This window comes from Rutilus rutilus, assembly GCF_951802725.1.
Source record: "Rutilus rutilus genome assembly, chromosome: 15".
Lineage (NCBI taxonomy): Eukaryota > Metazoa > Chordata > Actinopteri > Cypriniformes > Leuciscidae > Rutilus > Rutilus rutilus.
In genome coordinates this window covers 32,140,983-32,167,098 of record NC_140220.1, presented here as the reverse complement: position 1 = coordinate 32,167,098, position 26,116 = coordinate 32,140,983, and the positions used below count along the sequence as shown (strand labels likewise).

General features: G+C 36.5%; 2 protein-coding genes across 2 annotated transcripts in view; one reads left to right on the top strand and one right to left on the bottom strand.

Annotated features, from left to right (window-relative positions):
- The first annotated feature begins 344 nt into the window (after nt 1–344).
- Nucleotides 345–6,709, top strand: e2f6 (E2F transcription factor 6). The gene is made up of 8 exons (XM_084431626.1): nt 345–827; nt 1,959–2,119; nt 2,217–2,287; nt 2,402–2,603; nt 3,590–3,745; nt 3,843–3,957; nt 5,037–5,211; nt 6,395–6,709. Exons 1-8 carry the CDS (start codon nt 510–512, stop codon nt 6,430–6,432), a joined length of 1,236 nt encoding a protein of 411 aa, XP_084287752.1. The 5' UTR covers nt 345–509; the 3' UTR covers nt 6,433–6,709.
- Nucleotides 6,710–7,631: 922 nt separating this feature from the next.
- asap2b (ArfGAP with SH3 domain, ankyrin repeat and PH domain 2b) overlaps nt 7,632–26,116 on the bottom strand; it is a 19,626-nt gene continuing 1,141 nt past the window's right edge. Inside the window, exons 2-28 of the mRNA XM_084431704.1 lie at nt 22,256–22,328; nt 19,425–19,570; nt 19,215–19,289; nt 18,697–18,746; nt 18,220–18,349; nt 16,516–16,601; nt 16,185–16,260; nt 16,007–16,093; nt 15,806–15,909; nt 15,628–15,697; nt 14,865–14,952; nt 14,689–14,737; nt 14,374–14,540; nt 13,262–13,395; nt 13,087–13,181; nt 12,719–12,908; nt 12,488–12,573; nt 12,244–12,359; nt 11,954–12,021; nt 11,690–11,797; nt 10,595–10,835; nt 10,383–10,475; nt 9,174–9,432; nt 8,989–9,068; nt 8,805–8,887; nt 8,264–8,383; nt 7,632–8,172 (exon numbers count right to left, since the gene is read on the bottom strand). Of these exons, the coding sequence (XP_084287830.1) occupies nt 8,098–8,172; nt 8,264–8,383; nt 8,805–8,887; nt 8,989–9,068; nt 9,174–9,432; nt 10,383–10,475; nt 10,595–10,835; nt 11,690–11,797; nt 11,954–12,021; nt 12,244–12,359; nt 12,488–12,573; nt 12,719–12,908; nt 13,087–13,181; nt 13,262–13,395; nt 14,374–14,540; nt 14,689–14,737; nt 14,865–14,952; nt 15,628–15,697; nt 15,806–15,909; nt 16,007–16,093; nt 16,185–16,260; nt 16,516–16,601; nt 18,220–18,349; nt 18,697–18,746; nt 19,215–19,289; nt 19,425–19,570; nt 22,256–22,328 (2,949 nt within the window). The 3' untranslated portion in view covers nt 7,632–8,097. The remainder of the gene's footprint in view (nt 8,173–8,263; nt 8,384–8,804; nt 8,888–8,988; nt 9,069–9,173; nt 9,433–10,382; nt 10,476–10,594; nt 10,836–11,689; nt 11,798–11,953; nt 12,022–12,243; nt 12,360–12,487; nt 12,574–12,718; nt 12,909–13,086; nt 13,182–13,261; nt 13,396–14,373; nt 14,541–14,688; nt 14,738–14,864; nt 14,953–15,627; nt 15,698–15,805; nt 15,910–16,006; nt 16,094–16,184; nt 16,261–16,515; nt 16,602–18,219; nt 18,350–18,696; nt 18,747–19,214; nt 19,290–19,424; nt 19,571–22,255; nt 22,329–26,116) is intronic.

Sequence of the window (26,116 nt, the reverse complement as noted above, 5' to 3'; positions counted from 1 at the left end):
TTTAAATAATAAAATTGTATTTATTAAAACAAACTCTGCTTCGTACATGCGTTGATAAAACTGTCTTATAATAATACGATATTTTTGTGTGTTATTTACCACATTTCTGCTAATTGGTAAGAATGTAAACGGTTCAAATGTAAATGAGTCAGTGACACGAGAACCGATTCAGTTATTCTTCCACAAATCAGCACACACACATACATGTTTATTATTGAATGATGAATTATCACGGCATATGAAAAACCAGCACACACCAAATTCCCGTACATCTCTGTAAACTTGACCAAAACAAGATGTGCTATATTACTTCTCCATTCCACTAGATGTCACTAGGTGCGATTAGCCAATAGAGGGAGAACCTGAAGTAGAAAACAAATCATTTGATTGGTCAGACGTGATCACGTGGCATAGCGTTTGCTTTTCCTGTCGTGATTGTGTGTAAACATTGCACATTGCACGTTTATCTGGTTTAATGTAGCGATATAATCTGACAGCGTGTTACGACGATGGTGAAGTGTGCAGTCCAAGGATGCATAAACCACAGTGATCTCAGACCGGGAGAGCAATCGAGCCGGCCGCGCAAGAGATTTTTCAGGTTCCCCAAAGACAAGGCCCGAGTGAAAGTGTGGCTGGCCGCTTTACGGGAGACCGAGCGCGAAATCACCGACCAGCATCAGATATGCGAGGATCATTTCCTGAGCCATCACATCACGCCGAACGGCATCAGTCCGGACGCGATTCCCATCATGCCCCCGTTAGAAGGACCGGTCTGCGGGTGGAGCTCGTGTGATGAGCAGGACGAGCACCTAGACCCAGTTGGGGAGGTGAGAAGGGTGCAATGCATCTTCTGACAACCAGCTAACTTATTTTTAAGTCGTTCAGTATTTGTTTACATATAGCTTGACTTCAGGATGGAAATTGTTTGAGTATTTTGCTAGTTTAATTTTAATGGTAACATTTATGATCATGTATTACTTTTGAGATTGTTGGGTCAAGAGTTGACTATTTACACCAGCCAGAAATACATAACGTAAGTTACAGCTTCTTTCTTTGATAGATGATGTATTGGTCAAAGCTCCATAAACCATGTCATAATACAGATAGATTCACATTTTGACAATGATCATCATGATAATAATAATGAATGTTTCTTGAGCATCAAATCATCATATTAGAGTGATTTCTGAAGGATCATGTGACACTGAAGACTGGAGTAACGATGCTGAAAATTCAGCTTTGATCACAGGAATAAATTACAGTTTAAAATATATTAAAATAGAAAACAGTCATTTTAAATAGTCAAAATATTTCACAATATTATTATTATTTTTATTTATTTTTTCTTCTTTTTTTATCAAATAAATGCAGCCTTGGTGAGCAGAAGATACTTTTTTTAAAAACATAAAAAAATCTTACTGACCCCAAACTTTTGAACGGTAGTGTGTATGTCTATGTATATATATACATACATACATACAGTGCATCCGGAAAGCATTCACAGTGCTTCACTTTTTCCACATACATCTGTAACCAGCAATAAAATGTATGAAATAAAAAAAACACTAAACATAAATAAAGAAAAATGAATAAAATTCATGCTGCTTGTTGTTTAACTGAGTTATTGAGTAAAAGCATGTGCTCACTTTTTAAAATTTTACAACAAGGAATGCAAAAAAAGTGCTGTACGGGGTGTAGAATCCATATCCCAGTGTTCTTTGGGTGTAGGGATAGTTCAACTCATAAAAACATATAAGCCAAGGCACTCAAGAGTTTAAGGAAACATATAAAAAGCCGTTATTCAATCATGGCTTAGGTTTTTAATGTTCACACCATGATTTATTAAAAGCTTTTTATACCTTTCCTTAAATTCTCATTAATTACAATTTTGGGATTACTTAAGTTGAGTGACACTGTTTAGTATCCAATGTTATTAAATCTTAATTTTGTCTTAAAAGAGCGGAGTTGCTGCAGATGATGATGATGATGATGATTCTTATGATGAAGAGTTTGAGGATGATGAGGAGGAAGAAGATGACGATGAAGACCACAGTGGTGCACATGATGCCCAAGGACAAAAGGACAAGGATAAAACCCAAGGACAGTGTTTCACTGGAAGGTAAGACTACATTAAATAACTTCTACAAAAAGGACTGGAACAGTATTTATTATTTTGCCCATTCATTATATCATGTGCTTTCTTTTACTTTAAATAGCAATCCCAACTTTTATTTCACATTCCCAACATTTAACATGAATCAAGCAAACAGTGTATCCACCGGACAAGGTACGTTCTGATATGTTTTTAATTCATTCACTTTCTGATGCTGAACAGAATTGAAATCTACTTGGACTAAAGTTAAAAAAAGCTTCCCTGAATAGTCCCATCTTTTCATTCCAGTCCAGAATCGCTCTGAAGTCGCTCTTGGACAACTGACCAAACGTTTCATGCAGCTACTTCACACAGCTCCGAATGGAGTCCTTGATCTCAATGAGGTTACGCGAAAACTGGGCACACGAAAGAGGCGGGTGTATGACATCACCAATGTGCTAACTGGTATCCATTTAATCAAAAAGACGTCCAAAAACAAGATCCAGTGGATGTAAGTTTAGACTGAACATTAATTCCACATTTATTTCCACATAGATAAACAAGGCTTTATAGTTTACAAAAACTAAATCTGTTCGATGAAATGCTTAAAGGGATACTCCACTTTTTTGGGAAATAGGCTCATTTTACACCTCCCCCAGAGTTAAACAGTTGAGTTTTACCGTTTTCGAATCCATTCAGCCGATCTCTGGGTCTGGCGGTACCGTTTTTAGCATAGCTTAGCATAGATCATTGAATCGGACAAGACCATTAGCATCTCTCTCAAAAAAATCACCAAAGAGTTTAGATATTTTTCCTCTTTAAAACTTGACTCTTCTGTAGTTACATCGTGTACTAAGACCGACGGAAAATGTAAAGTTGCGATTTTCTAGGCTGATATGGCTAGGAACTATATTCTCATTCCTGCGTAATAATCAAGAAACTTTGCTGCCGTACCATGAGTGCAGCAGGCGTAATGATATGACGCAGCGCCTGAAAATAGGTCTAATAGGTTAGACAAACTTAGTCCCGGTCACGTTGGAAGTTACAGAGCTGGGGACTATTTTCAGGTGCAGCGTCATATCATTACATTCTTGATTATTACGCAGGAATGAGAGTATAGTTCCTAGCCATATCAGCCTAGAATATCGCAACTTTTCATTTTCCGTCGGTCTTAGTACACGATGTAACTACAGAAGAGTCAAGTTTTAAATAGGAAAAATATTGAAACTCTTTGATAATTTTTTTGAGCGAGATGCTAATGGTCCTGTCCGATTCAATGATCTATGCTAAGCTATGCTAAAAGTGGTACCGCCAGACCCGGAGATCGGCTGAATGGATTCGAAAACGGTAAAACTCAACTGTTTAACTCTGGGGGAGATGTAAAATTAGCCTATTTCCAAAAAAAGTGGAGTATCCCTTTAAGTTGGAACCAAGTCTAGAGGTTTTATTGTCTTGATACATCAGTACACGATTCACGCATCTGTCTCTATGTCCAAGGGGTCCCGGAGCAGTCAGCTACATTGGGAACCAGTGGAGCCCTAAGACAAAAGCTGACCTACTTAATCTGAAGTCAACTGAGGAGGCCCTTGACTGGCTCATCAAAGACTGCGCCCAACAGCTCTTTGCTCTGACCGACCTCAAAGATAATGCTGAATATCCTCTCACTTTTTCTGACAATCTGTGATTATTATATGTCTAACAATCCGTACAGTACTTCTTTCAGTTGTTTTGGTCTTAACTGCAGTTGTACCTCAGCTTATGTGACATACGAGGACATCTGTAAGATTGGCGTTTTCAAGGACCAGACTATAATAGCTGTCAGGGCCCCTGAAGAGACCAAGCTAGAGGTGCCCACTCCCACTGAGGTAAGCTTGAAGGCCCCGAGCCTTTTAGGAGTCTATATATAATATATTTATATTTACGGTACAGGTCAAAGGTTTGGAAACATTACTATTTTTAATGTTTTTGAAAGAAGTTTCTTCTGTTCATCAAGCCTGCATTTATTTGATCAAAAATACAGAAAAAAAATGTAATATTGTGAAATATTATTACAACTTAAAATACTTTAAATTATCATTTATTTCTGTGATGCAAAGCTGAATTTTCAGGATCATTACTCCAGTCTATCACATGATCCTTTAGAAATCATTCTAATATGATGATTCATTATCAAAGTTGGAAACAGTTCTGCTGCTTAATATTTTTTCATAACCTGTGATACTTTTTTTTTAAGGATACTTTGATGAATAAAAAGTAAAAAAAAAAGAAAAAAAAAAGCAAATTAAAAAAAAATAGAAATCTTTTGTAACAACAATATACACTACTGGTCAGTAATTTTTTTCTTTCTTTTTTTGAAATAAATCAATACTTTTATTCAGCAAGGATGTGTTAAATTGATCAAAAGTGATAGTAAAGAAGATTTATATTATTATATTTTGAATAAATGCAGTTCTTTTTAACCTTTTATTCATCCGACACTCATAATAAAGCAGAATATTAGAATGATTTCTTAAAGGATCATGTGATAGACTGGATGTCACATGTGACACTGAAGACTGGAGTAATCATCCTGAAAATTCAGCTTTGCATCACAGGAATAAATTATTTTTTAAAGTATATTCAAATAGAAAACTATTATTTTAAGTTGTAATAATATTTCACAATATTACTGTTTTTTCCTGTATTTTTGATCAAATAAATGCAGGCTTGATGAGCAGAAGAAACTTTTTTCAAAAACATAAAAAATAGTAATGTTTCCAAACTTTTGACCTGTACTGTATATATTTATATATATAGTATAAATATATATATAATATATTTTTATATTATAATATAAAATAATATAATTAATTATAACCCTAATTTGAAAAATTATGTAAGGGCACTCATCCGATAACTGGAGGGAATATGTGTTATATGAACTTATGTCTATGTCTTGCTCTAGGAATCTATCCAGATCCACTTGAAGGGCTCCCGGGGCCCCATCCATATACTGACCTGTGAGACTGAGGGCCCGAGTGATGCTGTGGATCCAGCTAACACAGAATCGCAGCTTGTCAAACCAGCCTACTTTCTAACGCTAGAGGAGAGCCGGATACACACACAACCACTTATGTCAGGTTAGCTGTACGGCCTTGTTTTCTACACTCAGAATCTCAGATGCCTTTTGATCACTCCGATCACTTACACTACGGTACAAAAGTTTTGGGTCAGCAAGAATTTTTAAAAAGAAATAATACCTTTTTTTTAAAAGGATGCGGTAATTTGATCAAATGTTACAGTAAAAACATTTATAATGTTACAAAAGATTTCTGTGTCAAATTAATTCTGTGAAAAATTGTCATGGTTTTCAAAAATATAAAATTTTAAATAACATTGATATTAATAAGAAATGTTTCTTGAGCACCAAATCAGCATATTAGAATGATTTCTGAAGGATCATGTGACACTGAAGGCTAAAAATTAAGCTTTGCCATTACAGGAATGAAGTACATTTTAAGAGATAATAAATAGAAAACAGTTGTTTTGCAAATTGTAGTGACATTTCACAATATTACTGCTTTTACTGTATTTTTATATCAAATAAATGCAGACTTGGTGAACATAAGAGGCATCTTCTAAAACGTAAAAAAAATCTTATGACCCTAAACTTTTGAGCCCTTGTGCAGATCCACATACATCAATATATTAAACAGTATTTGCAGCAGTAAATAATTTAAGCTCAATGTGTGTAGATTATTTTGTAAAGATTAACATCTGAGACCTGATTGTGCATATATACATATATATATTAGATGCAGTATATAATATCTCATTGTAGTAAAGGCATCCAGAAAGGTTAAATATCAACGGCGGGAAGACAGTTGGGTGGCCGAACATTGTTGTGTCCCATTGTGTTCGGCTTCCTCAAAGTTCAACTCTGTGCTGAGCTTTCACACTTTCCCTGCGGATGAAGAAAGACGGGAAAAGTGGATGCGCAACATTCGGCGTGAGGGTCTTAGCCTCACTTCCCATACGAGAGTCTGCAGTCGCCATTTCAAGAGCGATGACGTGAAAGAGCCATCGACTCCTAAAGGGCGCCGTAGGCTGAAGAAAGATGCTGTACCCACTTTATTCCAGTGGAACAGCTTCTCCGCTTCAGAACCACTACAGAAGAGAGCGGTGTGAAGATGCCGCACCCGTGGACCTCTTGGAACATGATTATTGTTCAGTTCCTGAACCTGCAGCAGTTGCTTTTGCATTGAATCAGGCTGTAGACTAATTGACTGAAAACATTGTCTTATTTATTTATTTTTTTTACAGATGTTTCAAGTACTATAGCAGCTGTACAGAGTGCATAAGGACCACAGAGAAGATCCTTTGCTTCTATCCCATTATAATAGACTTTGATGGCCTTTTTGGAGAGACCACTGTGCATATATTCAATCTCCTGGGGGTTTAAGACATCTATTGTGAAGACTTTTGGTTTGTAAATATATGGATGAGTATTTTGAACATTTTGAAAGTATTTTTTTCTATGATTATGAGGAAACTTGAAGGTTGTATTTTGAAAATGCTAAATAGTTTCTTGGACCATCTGATAATGCTGTAAATTAATAAAATCTTTGATGGACTTTGGACCCTTTGTTTCCTTGTTTATAGAGAAAGAGTGGTTTGTAAATGTACACCCATGGTTCATAACTATTGTTTGTAAAGGGACACATTAAATGTGCAATAGGTGATCTGGGAAATGCTAACTTTAGCCTGCTAGCATTGAAAGCATCCAACCCTCCCTGCCACGCCTCCTCCAGAACACGTGAACACACACAGACCGTACCAGTGACAACGTTATTGGATTACATCATGTGTCATTCACCAATGAGAAAACGATGAGTGATTGTAAAATGATTCCAGTTCAGAAGTTGACCTGTTGACGTAAAGGGAAGAATACACTGTATTGGTGTGCAAACACACGTTGGCTGGCAGATTGAATGAACATTTTATGGTCCTACGCCTTCCACATATGATATATATTTATAAAAATACATTTAGACCGCTTAACATAGTAATTGCTATCAGGATATGAAGAGACTTTCAGCCAGCATAACAACAAAAAATCTGTAGAGAATCACCAATTGCACCTTTAAATTGATCAAAGGTGACCGTAAAGACATTAATAACGTTGCAAAAGATTTCCATTTAAAAAAATTGCTGTTCTTTTGAACTTTGTTCATTAAAGAATCCTGAAAAAAAAGTATCAATTTCCACAAAATGGTTAAAAAGGTAATAAATTGTTTTCAACATTGATATAAGAATTATTTCTTAGGCAGCAAATGTAATTAGCATATACAAATGATTTCTGAAGGATCATGTGACACCGAAACCTGGAGTAATGATGCTGAAAATTCAGTTTTGCCATCACAGGAATAAATTACATTTTAAAATGGATGAAAATAGAAAACGGTAGAGTAACTATTAAATTGTATAACATTACAGTGAGCCGTTTCAAATCCATTACTTTGGCATTTTTGTCAGTCAAGTGCTGAAAATAAAACCAGTCTTTTAAATGTACAGAGTAAAAGGTTTAATGGCTTGTTTGGTAACAGAACATGGGGAACATAACTTGTATACAAGCAACATGGTGTAACACGTCACTTAATTATGCAAAATAAGAGTTGCTCTGCAACTGATATCTGATATAGACAAAAAGCTCTATAAAGATGAGATTAAGGATCCAAACATATTATACTTTATAAAAACAAACGGTTCCCGTAATATGCATAGCACTCATTCATACGATATTTCTGCATTAAAGTTAGAGGTAATTACACTTGTAATCAGAATAATTGCTAAAAAAATAAAAATGAACCCTTTCCTGAGGTCTTTTGTTTTTAAATGTTCTGTACGCCACCATTCAGCCAGGAAGATGGCCGATTGGCGAATCCATTGTTAAATAATCAGTGGTCTCGGGTTTCTGTTACAAAAAGTCTGAGCATGTGATCTTATTAAGACAGCAGTGTATGACATCATTCAGTGATGAAGTGAACAAACGAGACAGGGAAAGCGCCCTTCCTGGTCGGCTCCCCATCAATGTGGCCCACCTGCAGGAAACGAGGAAGAGCCAATCAAGATCACGCATGATTCAGTCAGCTGATCTGTGCATGTACTGTGCAAGGATGGCTTTATACTTACCCACCACTCCTTGTCCTCCTCTCCATCTACTATTATCACCTCTCCTTCTGAGAAGGTCAGTTCATCTACGTTATCAGCCTTGCAGTTATATATGGCCTTTACCCTCTTAGGTCTCGGTTTCTGAAGCAAATGCAAAGCAAATGTTTTAGTTTTAACACTTACATCACAGTTAAAATGTATTATAATCAAGTAACATTTATTTTAAAGAAAGATAGCACAAACACTTTTCATGTTTGCAGATGCCACTTGGTTTGATATGTTGTAATGCAATGAAATTCCACATTTAATTGTGGCTTAAATGTAAAAATATTTTTGGGGAAACTCTTTAAAGACTTTATTTATGCAATTAATGCTTTCGTTCAGCAAGAATACATTGAATTGATCAGAAGTGACAGTAAAGAGATTTATAATGTTACCAAAGCTTTCTATTTCTAATGAATGCTGTTCTTTTGAACTTCCTATTCATCAAAGAATCCTGAAAAAAAATGCTTTTATGGGGGGAAAATTATAATTTCAATGTCTGTCTTAAACGGTCACTTACAGGTGGGGCCGTTCTGGGTTTGGGAGCAGGAACAGGAGCTGGTGCGGAGGCAGATGGCGGCCCGGAGTTTGGAGGAAACCCATCTATTGGAAATCACCATTTAGACTTGTTTCCATCAAACATATCATTATTTTTTTGGCTTTAGTGGTATATTTATCATATAAATAAATATTATTATAATAACCTGTTTTGTCTCTTGGTCGGGGGACGCTGGGTGAAGCTTTATTTACATTTACATCCTTACTAAATGGACCAACAGGATCCCTGAGAAATACACAGAACAGTGCAGCTGACATAATGTAGACAATGCTAACCACCACCAGCTGAAATCTCTTCTAAGAAACACAGCACGCGATCAATGTTACTTACCGAGCAGGGGATTTCACTGGTTTGGGGGCAGGGGCTTTAGGCTGTGGGGGTATAGGTGGAGGTGGGGGTTTATTTGAAAATGAAGTGGGCAACACTGGAGCAGGTGGCACTATGGACGGTGGTCTAACTGGGACGGGGGGTATAACTGGGGGTGCGGAGGGTGCAGGTGGAACCGGAGACGCTTGAAGAAGAGTTGCCTTTGGGTCTGGAGGCGGTGGTCTCTTGGCAGCAGGAGGAGGTGGAGGAGCAGGGGGGAGAACTACAGGAGAGACAAGACCTGTTATGCTAATGACTTATGCTAAAAAATGTTTGGTTTTGGATCATTGTAGCTGGTTTCTAGTTGGTCTAAGGTGGTTTTAATTGGTTGACCAGCCGGTAGATCTGGTAGAGCAACAAACTAGCTACCATGTTAAAAAAAAAAAAAAAACAGTAACACTGTACAATAAGGTCTCATTAGTTAACATTAGGTTATGCATAAACTAACAATGAACAATATATTTTTACAGCAATTTATTACCCTTTGTTAATGTTAGTTAATAAAAATATTAATGTTAGTTCACAGTGCATTAACAACTTTTGTTCTTAAAAATGTAGTAATGTTGAGATTAACATTGACTATTGTTAATAAATGCAGTAGTATTGTTCATTTTTAGTTTATCTTAATTAAAGTAGTTAAATAATGTTAACAAATAAACCTTTTTTTAAAGTGTTGCCACAAAAACATTTGGGGTCATTAAGATTTTCTTAAAGAAATTAATACTTTTTATTCAGCAAGAACAAATTAAATTGATCAAACTGACAGTAAAGACACTTTTACTGATTTCTATTTCAAATAAATGCTTTCTATTCATCAAAGACTCCTTAAAAAAAAATGTATTAGGGTTTCCATAAAAATATTAAACACCACCTGTTTTCAACAATGATAATAATAAGAAATGTTCAAAAATCTGCATATTAGAATGATTTCTGAAGGATCATGTGACACTGAGGAGTAATGATGCTGAAAATTCAGCTTTGCCATCACAGGAATAAATTACATTAAAGAAAATATTAACATAGAAAACTGTTATTTGACATTGTAATAATATCTCACGATGTTACTATTTTATTGTATTTTTGATCAGATGAATGTAGCCTTGATGAACATAAGAGTTTTGTATATACTTGTATTATTTATACAGTATCAGGCTGTAGTGAGGTCAGACTCACCATATACTGAGTCGTTCGTTTCTGGATTCTGAGGGTTTGAAGGGTCTGAACATGATCTCTGCCTCGCGACCGTCTCCATTGGAGGACTCCACCCTGACATCACAAACACACATGTTTACTTAATCTACATTTGTAGGCAAGCTACAAGAATGAAACCTATCAGAATTTACTAGCCAAAAATCCTCAACTGACTAAGCCTGAATTCTACTCACCTCTTCCAAAGGTACGAGGGGGTAGAAGAGGAATACCAGGTAAACCCAATGGCGGTGGGCTAATATCAAGCATGGTGCCGTAAGTCTCGTTGCAGATCATGCTGGGAATAAAAGCCCTCTGCTTGCTATTGACCACGTTAGCCACGTCCCGTGCCAGAGCGCTCATGTTGGGCATCATGGGGCCACTGCCTGGAACAATACAGCTTACTGGACGGTCCTCACGCCTGGGAATGGGAATGGGCTGAAGCCCAAAATCAATGACATAAGGATGAGCCAGACCGTACCAATATTCACATTAACATCTAAAGAACATCTGTGGATTGAATAATGATTCAACTATGAATTGTGTCTCACTTTGTATGGTCAGACCAAATACATTTTGATCTTTATATAGAGAACCATATGACAATCACTATGAAGTGAACCGTGAATGAGTCAGTAGTTTCGGACACTGTATATATATGAATGTGTAAAATACTTCTATCGCATATGTTCTGTGTCACATGATCCTTCAGAAATCATTATAATATGCTGATTTGGTGCTCGAGAAACATTTCTTATAAAAATCAATGTTAAAAACTGTTGTGCTGCTTAATATTTTTGTGGAAACCTTGATTCCCCCCCACACACTTTTTTAAAAATTTTCCATGATTCTTTGATTTGATTATAAATGTCTTTACTGTCACTTCTGATCAATTTAATGCATCCTTTCTGAATATACTATTTTTAAAGGGATAGTTCACCCAAAAATGAAAGTTCTGTCATCATTTACTCACCCTCAAGTTGTTCCAAACCTGTATGAATGTCTTTCTCCTTCTGAACACAAAAGAAGATATTTTGAAGAATGTTGTCAACCAAAGAGTTGAAGGACCCCATTGACTATGGAAGTCAATGGGGTCCATTAACTGTTTGGTTACCCATTTTCTTCCAAATATCTTTTTCTGTGTTCAGCAGAAGAAAGAAATTCATACAGGTTTGGAACAACTTGAGGGTGAGTAAATGATGACAGAACTTTTTGGGTGAGCTATCCCTTTAAAGATAGTATAACTGAATGAAATGTGATCTTTTGAGTACAAGATTAAAAAGCATGTTAACCTTGTCTTCCATCTCATCCTCGCTCTCGTCTAGGTCATCATTGTGCAGACGCCAGTCATACTCCACATGCACATGGACATTGAACTTCCCTGTCTGCGCCTGAGTCAGCTGTAAATCACACAACACAGAAGAACACGTTGGAAAGGAATTTGCTTGAACACAATTCTCAGGCAAGGCCAGGAACTTGCTCTCAAGAAAAGAACAGAGCAAAAATGAATTTCTGCTGGCACTGCAAACTGCACGCAAGAGAACAAATATACACACCAGCTCCTCGCACTTTGAGTGTCTGAGACGCTGCGCCAGATCCAGAGGAGTCTCTCCTGCATCATTAGCTGCAAGAAAAACACATTTATTTTTTCCCCAAAAGAAAAAGAAACGTTTATTTCTTTTCAGACATGACCAAAGAAAAAATATTTGAACCACTTTTTTTTATAATTTTTTCATTATAAATGATTTTTTATAAAATTACAAACATTATAAAAAAGATTTTTTTAAATGCATTTTGTGTAGTTTGAATTCCTGAGGTTAAAGCAGCATATTAAATGAACTCTTACTAATGGTGCCAGATGCTTTTCCCCGCAGTAGGAGCTTCATACATTCACTATTGTCAGTCAAGCAGCAGTAGTGCAGTGCTGTGCTTCCTTTGGCAGTCTGCTTATCTAAATTCCCACTGCATTCACAAACACAGGCACACACATATTGGACATGTAAAATGTCTTCATAATATGTAAAAACCATGTGTTTTTTATATAATAGCATTAATACTTTTAGCTGCAGTACAGAGCATCAGCAGAGCACCTGTTTTGTACAAGGAAGTCCACAATATGGAGTGAGTTCCGGTCCACCATTCGTACTGCTAGATGTAGCGCAGTCTCACCTGGTTCCTGTAAGTGAAAGGCAGAATTGGATATACATACATTTATTGATACTGACACAAAAAAAGATCCGTTTCATAATCATTTGTTCGTGAATTGAACTACACGTATGGTGTTAGATGCTGTTACAAAGCACAATGACTCTACAACTCACATGTTGGTTAGTCTGATGAATGGTCTCCATCAGGTCCAATCCTTCGGCGTATACCTGGATCAAGGAGAAGATGTCCCGGGACTTTACCGCGTCACACAGCGCGTGCAGTCGGGCTGCGTTATCTGCATACTTCCGCTGAGCAAAACGCTTCTCTGTGTATTTGGCTGTGATGAAGTCTTTTCGAACCTGCCTGAAGGACGATTGAGAGAGAAAAAGCAAAGTGATTTATGATGTGTAGAATAAACCTCTTAAAAAAAAAAAAAAAACGTAAATAAAAAAGTAAATAATGTTGTTATTTTAAACATGCATAATGAATAAAAAAAATTCACAAAGAAAATAACTGTCAATGAAACTGATCTGTTGCTCACATGTCACTTGAAGGGTTGGGTTTGGGAATCTCCTCTGCTGACAGGTTTGCCTCCATGATTTCGTTAAATCCAGCATTGCCTATGCTGTTAGCAAGCTGCAACACATTTAATACCGTCACAACTTATATGTTTGCGACTTCTGCCAAACAAGTACCAAGTCGTAACAAGAATTTACCAAGAGTTCAGACGTGCCCAAGACATCCAGTGTCAGAGACTGTATTCTGGAGTAGTGGACCCCCATTTCCCTATGGATTCCAGAGCATTCTATGCAAATCAACACACCCAGGTTCGTGGAGAGCCATGTTGGATCTGCAAGTGAAAAGCCGCAGACGTATCATCAAAACTCTGATCTAAATGACAATAAAACGAGTTCTACTGGGATGACTAAGTTTCATACAATGTACAAAGAGAAGTTGAAAGGCCAGATGCAAAACAGGAAGCACAAGTTTTTTTTTTTTACAAGCTGAGGCAATAATCACGGCCTGCTAAAATATCTATTTGAGTTTGTGCAAATCATGCGGAAAACAACAAAAACAATTCAGTAACTTATTTGATTCAGCCATCATTTACATCCTTACATGTTTTGCATGCCTTAAATGTTAAACGATGCCGTTTGTGAATAAATCATTTATAGTTGTATTATTTTAGCATTTAAAAGGCCTCATTGTTTTGTTTTGTGCAGGATAAATACAACTGCAAAAATAAGTGATATCTAATAGTTATATACACTACATTTCAAAAGTTTTTGAAAAAAGTCTGCTAAGCTGCAATGTTGAAAATAGTTGTGCTGCTTAATATTTTTGTGGAAACAGTGAAAAAAAAAAGTCAGAGCCCAAACTTTGGAACGGTAATGTATATATTTAAATTTAAAAAATTCTTTAAAAAAGTGAGAGAGGTCAGAGGTCACTCTTCCGCTGGAACTAGACTCGCATACGGCCGTTACCGGAAGCCAGTGATCATAGTTTATAAAGTTTCTATAGTTAAATTTTTTCTTACAAAAACACATTGTTGCACTTCAGAAGGCCTTTATTAACCCCCTGGAGCCGTATGGATTATTTTTATGATGTATGGATGTGCTTTTTGGAGCTTTAAAAATGTAGGCACTATTCACTCCCATTATAAAGCTTGAAAGAGCTGATATATTTTTTTAAATAACTCTGATTGTGTTCGGCTGAAAGAAGAAAGTCATAAACCTAGGATTGAGGCTGAGTAAGTTATGGGATAATTTTCAATTTTGGGTGAGCTATTCCTTTAACCACTAGGTTACATCACTCCTATATTGCTTACCGGAAGCTCCACAGTCACAGCACACATCGTTGCCACTCATCTTCTTCACCTCTCCCACAATAGCCTTAGTCAGCTCCCGTACAATGTTGTTCTCACACTCGTTCTGATCATCCTTAAAGGCGTTGTTCAGGGCCTCCTCTTTACTGTTCTGGAGCACAGACACCCATCTGAAATAGAGAGATACAGATGAAAAGATAGAGGTGATGGACATAATAATTACATTCCACATGATATTCACAATATATATATATATATATATATTGAGTAAAATCTCTATTATGTAAAACTATGATATATATGAGCACACACACTCACATTTGACACTCTGCCTCGTCCTCTGTCTGGAAGTGATACGTTCTGTCATCTAGAAGATGGAAGAGAACAGTAAGCGAATAAAGATGATCAACCAACCATATGAGCCATGACAGACTCTGAGAATACCGGCTCTGTATTTATGACTGTATTGTGCTGTGAATGTGCTAGTATATTACGGGATATAAGATCAAAGCATTTTTTCTCATCTGGGTTACGCTTCACTTGGCAGGTTAAGAGGTTCAGGTTTGCTGGCGGTGTGTTGGCCTGCAAGAAAACGAGAGAAACAATACAGGACAATTTAGGATTTATTACCCTCTAAAATGACATGAATATTAATAAACTGATATTATATAATACATTTAATACAAATATTTTTGTATTCTTCACAAATTCTATAAAAAATTATAATATATTCTTACTATAGATATGTATCTAATTATATTTATTAAAATTATATACATTTTAATATTAAATATATTTCATTAATATATTTACATATTATTATATTTACATTATAATAATATAAATATAATTATAATCTGTATAAAAATTGCTTTTAATACATGAACAAACTATATTACATTATATAGTCACTGGCAGATCCTTAGGGGGGGAAAAATATTAATTGTTACTTAAATATCTTAAAAACACTCATGAAGAGAAAGGAATCATTCCTCGTCTAGGATGTACAAAGATGTATTCTATAGCGATAAACGAGTAAACATGATATATGCAACTTCTGATCTGCATCTACAGAGTTATTTTCTCAAATTATGTCATTAAATGGTATTTGAGATTATGTTCTTTTTCAACACATTCTTGGTCTCAAACTCATATGTTTCTCCTTCATTCAATCTGCTGTAAAATGGTGGCGGCAACCTTGTAAAACTAAAACATAATTCTGAAAGGAGAAACAGAGTGCCTGTTTTGTTCCCCTACCGTTCCATGAGAAATAGTCAATAGTCCATTTTTCACAGAGCACTTCCTTTTCTGCCAAACCTTCCTCAGTCTGTAATATCGAGAAAAGCCTTCATCACACACACTTTACAGAACATTCAATGACCTAAAAAAAGTTCTCAGTGCATGTGAATATAATTAAAGCACCAGACGAACTCACCCCTCGCTGCGTTTGAGAAGCATCCCAGAGCGCTCAGTGCCGTGAGCTTTATTGCCCTGCAGTTGGTGAAGACTATAGCCAGCATTCTGCTTTGCCTGAATGTCCTTTCACCATACAAACAAACAAAACAACAAGAGTTACCACAGAAATGAAGCAATCTTCCAATCAATCATAGTTTACAGTCATTTGGCGATGGCTCACCTCTTTACACTCTGACTGCAGGGCAGATTTGAGAATATCTTTCAGCTGCATCAGCTGTTTTCTTTCTGCATCTTGTGTCTGCTTGTTCTGCGATTCACACACAAATCATAACAAAACCATGAAATAAAAACAAAAAATACACCTTTAAAAGAGCAGACAGTAACATCAAAAAACGCACTGCGGTCAAGTCCGTGGCAAGTTTTTCCATGTAAGGTTTTAGATTGTCCACAACTTTTATCCCATCCTGAAAGAAACTGTGGAAAAAAAATGAAATATGATGTCAAAATACTCATTTAAAAATTAAACATATTGTTACTGGGACATATAGGCCTGGTTTCACAGGTTTTAAAGTAGCCATTTAAGTAGCTTTTACAAACGTGCCTGAAAAACACATTACTGGTGTGCATCTTGAGACAAAACAGTTGCTTTCAGTTTTAGTCCTGGACTAGGCTTAAGCATTGTCTGTGAAACCAGGCAATAATATTAAATAATATTATAAATAAACATACTTGCACTGAGCATGAAAGTATTTGATGAGGTTTTGGAGCAGGTCAACCCCCTTCTTGACTTTAATTTCATTCACTTTAATGAGATACTGCAAAACAAAGCACATCAAACACTTCAGCACAAAACAATCATTTCAATTGCTTTCCATCAGACCATAAGCTATAAAATAATTTCTAAAGTCATGAAAATATATGATGATATTGGCTGACAAGTTTAGTTACTTGTATGGATTGCAATATTTTATGTACAGCTGTACTATTGCTGTGCTAATCTTCACGCTGCTAGGCAGCCTGGATTCCATGGACCAGATTTTCGCCTCAGCGAGGGGACCAATCACAGAACGGGGAGGGAGCAGCAAGACGATGACGACGTCTATGCGACACACCGAAGCAGTTTGTTTATATCTATGGATCCAACATGGCAGCAGACGCGAAGTTACCTTTCGATGCAGCCTTAGATAGTGTTCTAAGTAGTTTAGTCGCTGAACGCCATCGTGTACACATAAATCTCTGACCCATCGTCTTCTTCCTCGTCGAATTTCTGTCGCTCTACATACGTCATCTGGTATAATTGAAACGACTGGCTATGAGCTACGTACAGGCGCATTTGATAGACATTCGTAGCGCCCAATAAACGGCTCTGGGCATTCGTAAACCACGCCTCAAATACGAGAAAATGAACATGTGGTTCCCAGACCACGTCTCAATGAGACGAGGTCTGACGTTAGCCAGGCTAGCTGTATATAGGGGTGTCGCAATATACCGGTGTTGACGATAATCGTGATATTCAAAGCATGAAATATCGACATAGTGTTAATTTAGAGTGTGACAATATACCGGTATTGGCGATAACCACTAGCCTGACTAGGTCAGACTTCCTACTTCCGCTCAATTTCATTTCGCTTCTGTACTCAGTCTGAGAAAGCGTAATAGCTTTCCGTTTTCTCCGGCCTGAAAACAGCCGGCCAATCAACGAACAGAGGGCGGGCTGAGAGCCGTGACGTAGACACTGATTGGACCGTGGATGCGTAGATTTACTTCACATAATCTGCAAAAGTCGTTCACAGCCATGTTCACTCCGGTATTTCGCTCGATGGTTTTGTTTTCGCATCATACTACATGTGTTTACAGTGGAAGTTAGATGCGGCTGAGCATGCGCATAACACACGCCATAACCAAACGTTATGTGATTGGCTTACGGGAACCAATGATTTTAAACTTCCGACAAGGAAGTCGGAAAACCCCGTTTCCTTCAATCTTATTTTTGTATTTGTATATGCACTTGATTTTTTTGTTCAAATCTGCTGCTATCTGCATGACTTTATTGGCGCCGGCGCAACAATAGGTTTAAGAGCTTTTCAGTTCTTCAGAAAACCTTCAGACAGTGTTTCGCTTCAGTTTGAAACCAGACAAACTTCACATGCTTGTCTTCCTTCACAAAAATTTGCCATAGATTGAGTACGCAAGAAGTAAAAATGCATGTGCCTTGTGTTTATCAGTATCCTTATGTTTGTTGGGTAAAAAAGAAAAACTATATAGACAAAGTAAAAATGTATTTGACTGATAACTACCACCCAACCCCACCCCATAGATTCTATAGATATCGCGATATATCGATATCGTGAATTCTTTTGGCCACAATAACCGTGGTGTGAAAAATCTAACATTGTGACAGCCCTAGCGCCTGTATATGACCACATTCCTTACTTCACACATCTGAAGCTGAAAGAGGCGTCTCTCTTTCTCCATCTCTTCCGCAATCTCCCCTCCGCTGATCTCTGTTCTGATCAGACCGTGCTGTTTGGCATGTTCCCGTTTTTCTTTCTCAATCTTGCTCCTGTGAACAAGTTTAGTGCGTTGGCATGAAAAAACATTAGTCTTTCATCATCATCAATGCCTCATAATTCTCAGAATGCACAAGCGAACCATAAATGCTGGTGCTGATGTTTACTTAAGGTATGGCCCCAAATTGCGTAAGCTCTTCAGCTATGCTACAGGCTAATGAATTACACTCAAACATCTGAAATGAATAAACCTCCCCTTCCTCTGCATAGTGGATCAAAATAAACTGATCTACAATCATTAAAACTCTGCAGGAATGTGATTCTTTTCATGCATCGTGATTTGTAATTATTACTTGTTTATATTTTTTTCTGAGATATTAAGAGGTTAATAGGGGCTTACAGCTTAGTTTCGTAATCCTTCCATGCTTTATCAAAAGGCTTTTTCAAATCCTGCAAAAACAAACGAGAACACAGTTAACATGATAATCAAGAGTCTTAAAGGTCAAATAATTCAATACACACTTAAGCAAACCACCACGATCACTGTATTTAAATGAAAGATGTTTATGTACAGTATATATACATGAAAGTTTGGTTCATTACAGTTTTTCACAATTGCTAAGACATTATTGCCAATAGCCTAAACCAATTTGTCGAATTTGCACTCTTTCTGCCAAACGTTAAACAAGTTCAGGCAGTTGCAAGTCTCATGCACTCTTTATGCATCTGTGTTGCAAAGCGCTAAACACAGGCAGACGATAGATGGAAACAGTCTGAGAGGGAGAGGAGGAAGAGGATGAGGACGAGGAAGGTGCGGAGAGTGTTGTCAAGACTGGATCTGGCACACTAGGGGTTTTTCCTTTTGCCTGGCATATATTTTCCTATATCTCCTATATATATATCCACATCATTGCATACCCCTTTTATTCCTTTGAGGTCTCCCTTCAGCAGGCTGTCTAGTGGGAAAGTGATGATGTTATTCATGTTCTGCAGCTGTGGGCACAAAATAAAGATATGAGGAGATAATAACAAGTGTTAAAACACTAAATGTGTGAAAACACTCTGCATGTAAACCCACAGTGTCTCATGAAATGATCTACAGTATATGGTTGTCAGACACTAGCTCACCAAGTTCTTCAAGAGACCAGTGAGCTCTTTGGTGAAACTAGCAAATTTGAGGAAGTAACCGGACATATCAGGATCGTCTTTGTACACAGAATTATCTGTGAACCTCTCCAGTGCCTGGATGTACTGCTCCTCGTTCTCTACGTGAGCTGGAGACACACAGAAACAGTCTGTTCATTTACCTTCCACATTTATTCATTATATACAAATGTCTGTTTGATGATCAAGGATACTTCATGCATTTTCCAAAATGTTGCCTTATGAAGCTCTTTCGTTTTTAACACACTTTGCTTGACCTTATCACAGTGTTTCGTGAGGGCATGAGCAAACTCTTGTCACGTGGGCCTTTTTCATTCCTACCGCTTGCAAAAGCACATACTTCCTAGTTTATGACCAGAGTGCTGTAGAAAATAGCGTAGTAACCACTCCCCAGTCCTGTGCTGTAAAGCAGAAGGCCAACAGGCTGTTTAAGATCTGGTTTAATATAAAGAAGAAACAGTGTGCTAACAAAGTCTCTTCCTTCACTAGAGGCATTTCACTAAGAAGGAATTACCACTGATTTAATATTTATTCTTAAATGATTTTACAAATGAGTTTTGTTTGTCTTTCATCATGGCTATGTAAAGCACTTTGAAATGTCACTGTGTATAAAATGGGCTGTGTAAATAATCTTGCACTGCCTTGCCTTGTTTAGCATTTGATTAAAAATATTACACTATGCAAATCTGGAAGAGCTGCAAATGTGTCAAAAAGTCTGAGCTGAACGTGACTTGCACAATCTATGTACTATAAGAAAAAAGGAGAGCTTGGATTAAAAATATGACATTGTTTTTAACTGGACTGCAGGTGGATAGAGAATAAGCAGGTTCTTGTGCTGAATAAAAGCGTTTCAACTCTTTTCAGAATTTGACCCATTTTACACCACATCACAGGGCGCTAATTTTGATATCCGTGTATTATTTATGAATGTTCTTTTTTACTTTTCATCTTAATTTTAGTTCAAGATTTAGTAATTGTTTTATCTTTTGTCATTTTATTAGTTTTAGTTTATATACAGTATATATACAGTATATATATATATATATATATGAAGAGTTCAGATGCAAAAGCCTCTAAGTGCCATCTGAAATTTTCTTCTAGAATGATCATTTTTATCAAGCTTGTATATTTAAGGTCAGTATTTTCACTTAAATGGCAATGAAAATTACCTATTAATTGTAATTTAAGTGAAATTACTGAACTTAAATATACGAGCTTGATAAAAATGATCATTCTAGAAGAAAATTTCAGATGGCACTTAGAGGCTTTTGCATCTGAACTCTTCATATATATATATATATATATATAGCCACCGATCACTCATGCTTAATCACATTTTGCAGATTTTGCACAAAAAAAGCCAGGTGAAGTTGACAGACTTGTGGCCTAAAATCTGTGATTTTTGCTTTAATTTATTTTTATTTCAGTTTTAGTCATTTTAGTACTTCAACTAAAAAACTTTTTCCAGTTAGTTGCAAAGGCAACATATTTTAAAGCTACACTGTGTCATTTTTTAAGTTGATTCTTAGCAAAAAACACTGAATGTGATATGAAAACAAAATGATATGTGCTAATTAATGTGTAATTACTTCTACCACCTAATCAAGTATTCTCGTAAGCGTAGAATCTGCCATTTAGAATACATACGAGCGAGTGGCTCGAATGGCGGCAGCCATGTTGCGCCTCCATCTTGAAAATACATTAGCCAAAGAGGGACATACCTGGAAATTCAAGCTTCGCCTTTCGCGGTTTTACACTCAGTGGCACCGTGATGAATGCGAGGGGGAGATTACTCGCGACTGCCGGCAGATTTGAAATAATACGGCCACCGTAGGAGTTAAAACGCCCTCGGAATGGGAGGGGCTAGAAAGTAATATTCAGTTGGTAGTCATAAACAATTTCACCGCTAGATGGGAGAAAATCCTACACAGTGTAGCTTTAAGTTGAAGTTTTTCATCTAATATTTATATTTGATTTTATTTCAGCTTTATTTAAATGAAGAAAAAGCCATTTTTAACCATTTTAGTTTAGTTTTCTGATGGTTGGACGGTAAAAGATGTTCTGCCCAAACTGTCAAACTGACATCATCAGAGAAGAACAATCACTGAAGATTTTCAGATTTTGATTATAATAACTAATTTAATTGTTCACCACAAGAGAAGTAACGTGCGCGCTAACAAAGTAAATAGGAAAAGAAAGAGAGAGGGGAAATAAGCAGGTTCCTGCTAGAACAGGTATCGGCGTTCCTGGTAAGAATGAGAGGAATGTGTGAGGTAGAGCACAAAACCTGCTCACTACTAGAGTAACAATGACCTGAATCACCCTGTATGTGAAACCAAAAGCTTTGTTCTGGCTACTGTTATCATATTATATTGTTTAGATAAATAGGGTTACCAGAACAATAGCACACTTGTCTATATGCTCAAAAACTAAACTGGTGAGCTTATTAGTGCAAAGTTATTGATTAAAGCTCAGAGGCAAATGGTCATTTTTGTCAACAGAAATGGTCTTTTCACCATAGACATGAATCAGAAGTGCCGCAAACTGAATCATACCTGTCGCGCGATTGTCTGTGCCTTCTCTTATAAAACAGCTCGACTCTTGACAGCTTGACGAGCAGTCGACTCGTTAAATGATAAGCAGTTTATTCAGCGTAGTGAAGCCTCTCATACAGTACATTAAAAACACGACCTCTGGTCTCCTTCCCTGCATATACCGCAGCGTTTAGTAGGCATTACGCTTTTTTTGCTAACTTTGCAGGATTGCCTTGAAGTGGCTTTGTTTGTAATACTCACTCAGACCAGAGCTGTTTATGGCCTTGACCGACTTCTTCATTTTGTGCAGTACACTGCGGTCCAGATCCAAAGCCTGCAAAACAACACGAGACATGCTAAAAGGGATTTTCTTATTACAGGTTCTGAATACACACAGAATGATAAAATGCATAAGACAAATTGGTTTATTCCCACAATAAGGAATACACTGCATCAATAAGGAGTTGCATGCAAGGCCCTAAAATGTATTACAACGCTTTAAAATGGTGCATATTCTACTGCCTAATAAGCACAACCAATACCTTGTTCTGCATAAAGAAGGTCACACTATAATAACAAATAACTTGTAACCCAGTTTTGTACAGTGTGGTTTGGTTTATACTTCCCTCACACTCACACACACGACACATGACGCTTTTACATTCAGATGTACTCAGATAGCCTGTAATTTAGCCAGCCATCACTCATGCTGAATCACACGCTGGGAATTTTGCACGAAAGGAGCCGAGTGAAGTAGACAGACCTGTGGCCTAAAATCTGAGTCATGTCTGGTACGACACCAAGACAAAACCCTCTGACGAGGGATAAACCTGGTGCCTGCCAAAGCTGACAACACTCTTTACCCATTTTCACAGTCTACATTGAGCATAAAGAGCATTTAACCATCAATGACATATAATACCGTTCAAAAATGTGGGATCAGTAAGAAGATATTTTTTATAGATTCTTTTATAGAAATTAATACTTTCTTGAACACATCAAATTGATCAAAAGTGACAGTGAATACAATTTTAATGTAACAAAAGTAAATTGTGTTCTTTTGAACTATTTATTCATCAAAGTGTTTTCAACATTGATAATAATAAGAAATCTTTCTTGAACAGCAAATCAGCATTTTAGAGTGATTTCTTTTCTGGAGGATCATGTGACACTGAAGACGGTAATGGCTGCTATGTCATCACAGGAATAAATCTAATTTTAAAATATATTAAAATAGAAAACAGTGATTTTAAATAGTAATAATATTTCACAATATTACTGTATTTTTTATCAAATAAGTACAGTCTTGGTGAACATACAACATTTAAAAATCTACCCACCCCCAAACTTTTTAGCAGTAGTGTAAATCTATTTAATAAGTTAGTAATTTTTCGAAATGGTAACATTTTGTCTAAAATACAGAGAAAATATAATAAAAAAATCAATCTTATAACATACTCCAATCAAAAATAAAAAGTGTTTCCATATTTAATTGGACTTACGTATTTTAAAGTCAAATTTCTTAGTTTTAGAAATGGACTGAAGAAATCAACATTCATACACAAACTCTAAAATAAACAGTTTAATCAAAGTTTTATTAATGTGGAGATGTCTTTTCACAAGAAGGACGAATGATTGTAGTTATTCTTTTTATAAGAAATTACCATTGGCTATACAAGTTCAACATGGACTTTATTTTGATCCGCTTGTGTAAGTTCAGTAAAATGGACAGAAATAAGAAAAGACCTGCAAAAAATGCATTTGGTACTTTTAAAGATACTTGGGAATGTAACTAAGCAACTGAGTTTCAATACTAAATAAATACTCCTACAAATATTCAAGTATAACAATGAAGTATACAAATTACAATAGAATACAATAAGAACAATAGTAGCCTACTACTATACACCCCTATTTACATAGGTTGTGACGTCTGTTCAGGTGCGACACTTTGAAGAAATTGGCCTTGAGTATCAATCTGAGATCACCGGTTTACAAAAGACAGAGAGTGACCAGCAGGGCTGCATACACATAAAGAAACAACGGTGAGTAGACATGCATGTGCGAGAAAGAGACTAGACGGGACAAGCTGGGACAAGAAGTGGGGCAGCCATCCCGCCTTAGCCTTAAGGAATGAGAAAAGATGAAGGGAAAGAAAAGAGAGAACAGAAAAGGCGAGAAAGAGATGGGAGATATTAGCTGCACTGGGGTTTTCATCAAAGGCAAGTCTCAGCAGGACACCATGCACAGAGATGGGAGAACCGGAAACAACCAGAAAAAGTATACTAACTGCCATTTTTATGGCATCTGTGGGTGTACGCGTAGCCCTCGCGCTACACAGAAACAGCATATCCAAATATTTGAAGGGTTTGACTAAATAACCCTAGCATGTGACATCACTGTATGTCTAAACATACATGTGGTGGCTGCTTTGTCTAGATAAGCAAACTTATGCATAAAGAAATTTGCACAAGATCCTGGTCCAGAGTATACATAAACCATGAACATGTGTTTACCTCAGTTACTTCCTCCATTAAGGCTAAATGCAAATGGGGTAGTGTCAAAGGGCAACTCATAAAGAGAGTCTCCCTCGATGTATCCCGGTCACATGAAGACGCCAATTCCTCTAAGAGACCGGCGCAGTAAATTTTACTCATGCCTGCTTTTTAAAAAAATCACATTGAAACGAAGAATCTCCTTTATGAAGAGATTTGTTTGAGAGGAGTCATGTTGAAAATGAACATGCTGATTCTTCGTCATCATGACTGACACTTTCCCCCTTTCATCAGAGGTCAATATCCTAAGTTCAAGTTTGGAGTCAGAATGCAGTATCTCAATAAAAGGAGAAGAGCTGTGGAGCTTCTTTACACTCTAAAAAATGCTGACCCAATTTGGGTCAAATATGGACAAACCCAAACATTGGGTTAAAATTTAATTAAAAAATGTAACCCAATGGCTGGGTTTGTCCATATTTGACCCACATTGGGTTGAAACAACCCAGCAGTTTTAATCTTAGACATCGGTAAAGATTTTTTCAACCATTAAAACAGGCTGAGTTCAGAACGATTCTCACAAACTAAGCTCTTTTATATTTCCGTTGGAGAATTTTCAAACTATAATGCAAAACTGTTTTAGCAAGTACAGAACACATACATAGTTGTTTCCATTCCTAGAAATAAGTCTATATACAAAGTGAATACACAAAGTTTTTTTAATTCTAATTCTACCTCGTCTAACTATTAAAATGTATGTAAACCAGTTACTGATTCTACCACATAAAAACACATAGGTTATCTGACATGATGTTATTACAGTGTAAGTTCGACATTTCTATTTATACCTTCTAGTTATAAAACAAATATGATTTACAGTACCCATCATGTGGACTAATACTAATAAATGGTATCATGCAGGTCAACCCTTGCACACTACAAAATAAAATCCAACTTCCAAATCATTTTAAAAGATTGAACTATGAAATGTTAGCGTTACATAAAAAATGTAAGTCCATTTTAGCCAATTTAGCTCAAGCAACTTAAAATATTACACAGCAATAACATACATTGTCAAGTTTGGTGGTGAGGGTCCAATTAAAAAGCTGCTGTTTGATCGCTGATCACTTGAATAATTTGTTTTTTAGTCAAAGGATGGGGACTTATGATAACATAAATAATTCAGAATTAATAGATGTTTTTTGCTCTATTTAGTGTTTTTGATTATATTTTGTTAATCACCGTTTGAGTGATTAATGTTCACTTCAGTGAAATTCCTTCCATTTCAAGGAGTATGAACAACTTGTTTTGGTGAATAAGTAACTCCACATAACTTCTTCAGTTAGCTCAAGAAACCAATACACAAGTTATACAAATAATAAAAAGTTATACATCACTATTACTGTCTGTAAAGTGAATGCTCAGCTTTACGTAACATGCAAGCTTAGTGAAATTGGATCAACTAGTAAAAAACAGTGTGTTTATAAAGCGTATTATGTTTGATGAAAGCCCAGACCACCTTTAATTGTTTAGTTGATGCAGGCTAATTTTCCCGATAAGTTGAGTATACTCAAAATTCTCCTTAGCTAGTTATCTTAAGGTGTTGAGTTTTCTCAACTTCATTTTTTTA